This window comes from Priapulus caudatus, unplaced genomic scaffold (genome assembly GCF_000485595.1).
Source record: "Priapulus caudatus unplaced genomic scaffold, Priapulus_caudatus-5.0.1 Scaffold47, whole genome shotgun sequence".
Taxonomy (NCBI): Eukaryota; Metazoa; Priapulida; class Priapulimorpha; order Priapulimorphida; family Priapulidae; genus Priapulus; species Priapulus caudatus.
Genome location: NW_014577108.1, coordinates 718,142 through 725,367, shown reverse-complemented (window position 1 = coordinate 725,367; position 7,226 = coordinate 718,142). Strand labels below are relative to the sequence as shown.

At 38.0% G+C, this 7,226-nt stretch overlaps 1 protein-coding gene across 1 annotated transcript in view; it reads left to right on the top strand.

Moving 5' to 3' along the window:
- LOC106820790 (homeobox protein Hox-B9a-like) overlaps positions 1 to 6,924 on the top strand; it is a 14,072-nt gene extending 7,148 nt beyond the window's left edge. The window contains exon 3 of the mRNA XM_014825358.1: positions 6,644 to 6,924. Within this exon, the coding sequence (XP_014680844.1) occupies positions 6,644 to 6,924 (281 nt within the window). The remainder of the gene's footprint in view (positions 1 to 6,643) is intronic.
- The last annotated feature ends 302 nt before the right edge of the window (positions 6,925 to 7,226 follow it).

Here is a 7,226-nt window from a genome sequence, read left to right as displayed (position 1 = left end):
GAGAGAGAGAGAGAGAGGGAGAGAGAGAGAGAGAGAGAGAGAGAGGGAGAGAGAGAGAGAGAGAGAGAGAGAGAGAGAGTACTATTAGGCTGCCACAATTAACATAACTCTATAATACTGCTTGGATACTAATAAATGGCAATAATATACGCTATAACATGTTATTTACATACGCACGTATGAGTGTGTAATTTCACGTTTTTTGTCACGTATGTATGTATGTATATATTTCTGTGCGTATGTATATGAGGTATCGTAACCATCCGCAGAATAATATATATATGTATTTATAATTTACGACGAAAGTGTCATGTCATGTTAATGTCCACTCACAGGGATATTCTTCACTACACGCGTCAACCGCCAAATTTTGCCCAAAAACTTTATGCGGTGTTCGTATTTCACGATAAATCATTACGGTATACAATGCATAATTGTGTTAGCCATTCTGCATGCTTGAAAGAAACTGAGATAGCTGTAAATTATATATGACGGAATTAGAAGAGTTTCCACTCGAACAACTCATTCAGTAAACATACATTCAAATGAATGGGACCATATAAGCCCAATAAATATTTTGTTATAGCGAGATAGAAGCGTCCCGCCAGGCACGATGTAATGTTTATATATACGCTATTTACATATTGGAGAACTGTACGTATAATATTTTATTTGCCTAGTTTTTTAGTTTTTAGATAATACTATATACATATATATATAAATATAATTGTATATTTATTCATTAATAATATTGTATCTATTTTCCTACTTATATATTTTAGCAACAATTAACAGGTTATTGGAAGGTGCACTTTATACCCATTAGCATTTGTGCAGCTATTACAACAAGATATAGGATGAATCCTTTAGTGGATTTTTAAATTATTATAGACAGAGAAACTTGTCTTATTCACATGACATCGGGAAACGAAACGATTATCGTATTGAATGTGAACATTCCTAATATCCGATATTTATGTGGCAGAAAGCATTCGAGTAATCTAATTTTCATGCAATGTTTGGTATCAACCAAATTTCCGTCCCATTTGATATGAATTAATTTACTGTGGGAATATTACGTGATTCGATCGTGGTTTTGGTATTATTCCCCACCGACAATTCCTGCTTACCCCCAGCGACACATCAGCGCGTTGTTTATTAGCAACGTCGACCATATACAATAACCGACATGACATGTATACATGGCCAACGTCAGCATGTCTAAGATTCCAGATAACATCGTACACGCATCTCATCGTAATATTTGTGTGTGTGTGTGTGATTTCTCTGCGCGAAATATAGCAGTCCGGTAAGTTTGTGTTGAGAGCGGGCTTGCCGTCGGTCGCGCTGCCGCCGCCGTCGCTACGCTGGCAACGTTTTACAACGTGGCCGCGGTTAGCGTTGTTCCGTCGCCGTCATGCACGACCGATCACGGCCGATACAGCTCATACAAAAATTATTCTCCCGCCTTTTTCATTCGTTAAATTTCACGCGTCCGAGTATTCCTAGTATAGCTAGAAGATTGCATTTTCTAAGGAAAATTGAATTTAGTCAGAACAAGCTGCGAATTCCGAATTCCATTTATTGTACGTTACTGTCCATAGTTTTACGGTCGAGTCGCGATTCGCAGCAATCTTCGCGTATAGCAGACGTATAGCAGTGGTATAGCAGACGTATATCAGACGAAATTCGTGAGCGGCCATCTTCTTACGTTAAAATTTCACGAATAAAATCGTGAATAAAATTTCGTCGAGTCAAAGGTTGGCAGCGAATAGCTGGCGCTGGGTCGGCGTAGGAAATAAAGCGCGCGTGTGCGCAGTATATACGCGCGGCAACATCTGAGAGCTGCATCATGTTTATTAGCGAGCTGTCGACCAGCAGTCACTAGCACCGATATTTATGACTATCGCCGCCATTTAAGCTAGAAAATCTGCTGTCGTTGTGGTAAATGAAGGCGGAAAACGGCAAGCGCCGTGACGAGCCTCTCTGGTAAACAATGAGACAGTGAACCCAGATCGGATAATGCCGAGCCTAACTTATGATTTGCCGTGACAATTTTGAAACTGTCCGTATTGGGAGTTTTCGGATAATGACGTGACAAACAGCGCAAAAGGAAACGAGAAGGAAATTGATTTCTAATGGGATAGTAGATTGGAACATTTATTTACGGATGCTTGTTTCCGCAGTACTTATATATCACTTCAAAAATAATTCGGTTGACCATTTTTTTGGGTAAAGTAAGACAATTGCGTGGGAATATAGATAGTTATATTTGGTACCCTACAATAAGGTACGTAAATGTTCTATGTTGAGTTTATGTTTAACGTTCGTTGTTTCACTTCCCTTTAATAGTTGTTTTTCCCGTTAAGTTGTCGACAGTTGATTGTTTATTCCTTCACTCCGCTCCTTCATGTTTTATTTCGTGGCCACCTACATATACAGCGTTAAGTTAGCTAACTATATGTTTACTTTATCATAAATGCGGCGCGAGTAGGCTCTATAACGTACTCTGCTAAAATATTTATGGGAAAATGTGTAGAGACTGATTACGTTCTACTAGACCACTAATGTATCATCATTGCGTTATACGATCACTATGCATGGCTATTTTAGGTTTGGATATATTACATTAATATGAAATAAAATAATTGAACATATAATTAAATAAATAAAGACAAATTAACACACACACACACACACACACACACACACACACACACACACACACGCACGCACGCACGCACACACACACAACACACACACACATACACACACATACATACACACACACACACACACACACCACACACACACACACACACACACACACACACACACACACACACACACACACACACACACACATTTATATATATATAATATATATATACATATATATAATCAGTAGCAAATAAATAACAATAATAATCAAAAGTAAATATATATATTAATTAATGTATATGTTTATGTATATATATACATAATAATGTCACGAGAACATATATTACCAATTCACCAGTCGACGATATACTAGGTTAGATTAAGGCAGCATACGCAAGCATCGTGAATTATTGGGAGATTCGTTGTTATTGGTGAACATGGGTCCCGCCACATGGCAGGCGTACAGAGGGCGCTCCCAGGGCTCCAGGGGCCAATGCAGTTGTCCACAACCGGGCAGTAACTACTATAAGCGCTATATTAAACATAGATGTTAGAAAATGATATAATCATGTGTTAAATAGGGATCGATATAAATGGAAACATCGCTTATCATTCTGCATACAAATAAGATGGTTACGTAATGTTGTTTTATCGGCATACAGCGTGTAACATTTGAATCGTAAAATGTACACTAAATCGGAAACACGAAAACGGTTCTTCTTTTCTTCTTCTTCTTCTTCTTCCTCTTCCTCTTATGATCATTATCATCTTCTTCTTCTTTTTCTTCTTCTTCTTCGTCGTCTTCATAATCATCATCGCCGTCATCATCATCATCATCATCATTATTATCATCATCATCAACAACAACACCGGCATCATCATCTTCTTCGTTACCACATAGTAGCAACAATTGATCTTAATCTACACCACCTACCAGGACCATGCGAGTTCCTTCACATTTCGATGCATTCGTTAAGATTCAAGCCAAAGAATACCGTGAACTCATATGTCAATGAACCATCACAATCGGCTTGTAGAATGCCAACGCCCTATGCAGTATTGTAACCTTTTAAAGTATACAAGGGGCGCTTATAGCTTATCTATCTCAATATAATTTCTTACGGCACCCATTTTTACGTGTATGTTATACGTTTGTAAAAGTAACATAAGTTCTGCCGCAAATTAATTAATTAGTATTAGGAAGTCAAAAATAATTGGAATAACGTTCAGATGAGATCTGTAATTATTATTGATATATTTTAAACAGTAATTCTTTTATTGTACATGGACGTTGTCAGCGAGCGTCGCAGTGCTCTATCGAGTTAGATGTCAGAGCATTTTCACAGTTCATAACCCTTAGGCCTATGCAGGCGGAAATGGCAGTCCATGGTCGTGCTTCTAGAATCTAGATATTGTAAGGATCCACGCAGCATAGCGCAATTTAGTATTCTATATATATATAAATGTTTTATATATATATATATTGGTTATATTGTCGTTTCACATGGCGTAAATACACAAACATATGACGGCGTTAAACTAAGCTTGCGGGGGAAATGCACCTTCGTGTGTATTTCTAGTAGAGCGGTAAGTGTGGTGTGGCCCCGCCATGCCTTGCAGCACTCGGCAGTGATTTCACACGGAAAGCTCACGAGATAGGTGAAGGCATGAACGTTCGATGAAGAGATTTGTATCTATAGCGCTAGTGAATGTGTAGGATTATGCCAGGACTGTTCTGTACCGATACTATAAATGCACCTCTTTATATCAATGTATCCAAACTGAATATGCGTCAATGGAAATGTTACGCACCGTTACACCGCTAATTTTATGAAACTGGCCATAACCTAAGTATAATGTTGGAAATTATTATCCGAAATAAGTTCCCCCGTCATATTGAAGCAATATCATAAAATTCCTCAATTATAAATTAACTGTTTTATATAGGTATAGGACGAGATATGCCAAATAATGATTCTACGTTGCGAAGCGTTTATTATCCAAACCATCGTGCAGACGAGATGTGTGGCATTGCTATCATATAATATGTTACACAATGATCGGTTTGGGAACAAAATGGTTTGTAGTGAAAGTAAAGCGACATCTTAGCGCCGTTAACTATTTATTAGACAAGTGTCGCTGTAAACGTCTCTTCAGCATTTTCTACGCTACCCGCTCGCACATACTGTACGCCACTGCGGCGCGGTATTTGGCATGTACTAGGTGAATTTAACTACGCCGCTCTACACCGTAAAACCCGATGACGTCTACAGGTTTACGACTGTCATCGGACCGACAAAACATTTTTACAATTGTCGGAACCTGTTATGAACAGTGCAAGAGATAGAGAGAGAAAGCGAGAGAAAAGCTAGAGAGAAAACAGGGAGAAAACGCAAGCGAGAGAGAGAGAGGGGGGAGAGAGAGAGAGAAAGAGAGAGAGAGAGAGAGAAAGAGAAGGGGGAGAGAGACAGAAGGGTAGTCGGTTGTCGGCTTGTTGAGAAAGGATCCTTCTTGGCACATCGGTAATTTTCGCACGTACTCGCAAGCATTACGGATCGTTCATAACTTTGAGGTCCGTATATCATACGAAATTAGATTAATCTTTCGTACGTATGATAGTTTTTGGGATGGCCTATTCCCTTAAAGTTTGAGTGGTGAGCTCGAGTTGTGGCTTATTATATCATTTGTGTATATACGATCTACTATATCGGCATTTCCTTAACATACTATATAGACTTGTGGTAACTCGATACAAAGGAAAATATATGTTTAATTTATTAGTAGTATTGTGTTACCGCTACCGCTGTCTCTTGCTACGTGTAGCAGTTACGTATATCAACCCATTAGCATTCTTATAACACTAAAGAACCTTCGTTATGGAACTTTAGCATCGCTTATTATCCAGAAAAAATTCATCTGCAGGCCGTGTTTAAACACATTGAGCGCCATTGACGGAGATCTCCGTCATTTGAAAAATAACAGTAAAGCGCAAATGACGGAGATTTCTGTCATTTGGTGTTTCCATTAGCAATCAATAGATGGCAGCCCAGTACACCCATAGACAAAGTCCCATGTCACAGTCGTGTGAATTACTTTATCAGAAAGTACCCAACTAGGCGATGCAGGGTCTGTGTAAAGCGTGGATTAGGTGGCGAGACTCGTTACATATGCTCAGCATGTGCTGTTTCATTGCACAAGGGTGAATGTTTTGCAGCCTATCATTCTACAAAACAATACTATTAGATATTGATGATCATCCTATGAAAGGAAATACCTAACCTGTATTACCCGAGTTGTTTCATAAGTTGCATTTTTCATAGAATATATGTGTAATCTAAAAAAATCTGTAAAAGTTCGTTTTCTCAGTTTTTTGTTGAAATTTAGCATTTCTTCTGAAATCGAGCCATTTTCAAATACTTGGTATAAAAATACAAAGAAAGATATCACAAAAAGGTTTCTTTTATTGGTTCAAGCATATCACCAGCTTCAGACACATATATAAAGGGATGCTCTAACCTTACTAGTTGTTGTTTTTAGACAAATGAAATTCGTCAAAAATCCAAAAATTGTGGGCGCTGGCTGGTTACCGTTTTGAAAAATTGTGGCGCTCAATGTGTTAATGTGTAAATAAATAAATAAATAAATATATATATATATATATTTATTTATTATTTTATTTATTATATATATTTATCCTGTAACCTCGCCAGCTGATAATAATAATAATAATAATCATAATCATAATCATAATAATCATAATAATAATAATAACCTAAATGTTAGCATTCCCATTGTATCAGATAGCGGATACAGCCGACGAAACGAAATATAAAATTGTTGTTATGCCTATATGTAACTGCGACAATACCGCGCGCGACAAGACGACATTCAAATATGAAAAGCTATCTTCATTTTTACCGTGCACCGTCAAAATGTTTCTGTTTCATCTCCATCTGCAATAACTTCTCCTATTTTGCTTCAGGTTACAACCCACTGGAATGGACTAGCAATGTATCGGTGAGGAAGAAACGCAAGCCGTACACCAAGTACCAGACACTCGAACTAGAGAAAGAATTCTTATTCAACGCGTATGTCTCCAAACAGAAACGCTGGGAGCTAGCGCGTACGTTGAATCTCACCGAGCGACAGGTAAAAATCTGGTTTCAGAACCGACGAATGAAGAGCAAGAAGAGCAATCAGAAAGAAACGGAGAAGCAGCGACAGCATCAGTCGCAGGCGACTCAGCCAGCGAGTAAACTATAACGCAATTACTATCATATTATACGTTACACGAATAAGTTACGAATCTACTTGCCGCGACACGGTTTACCGGTACAACGGCGCGCAGCTAAATGCAAATAAAACGTCAGAGTATAAAATATCACAACGTGGATTGATCATCAAATGCTTATAGTTACGTTTCTCGAGCGTTTCGTGTATAAGGATAATAACAATATTAATAATAATTTTGTCCTTAAATCTCGGTTGTAAATATTCATATTGTTGTGTTTGTGGTTGCTGTAATGTTAAGAAATCTCATATAGTGTCATTTAATAGTTTGCGAA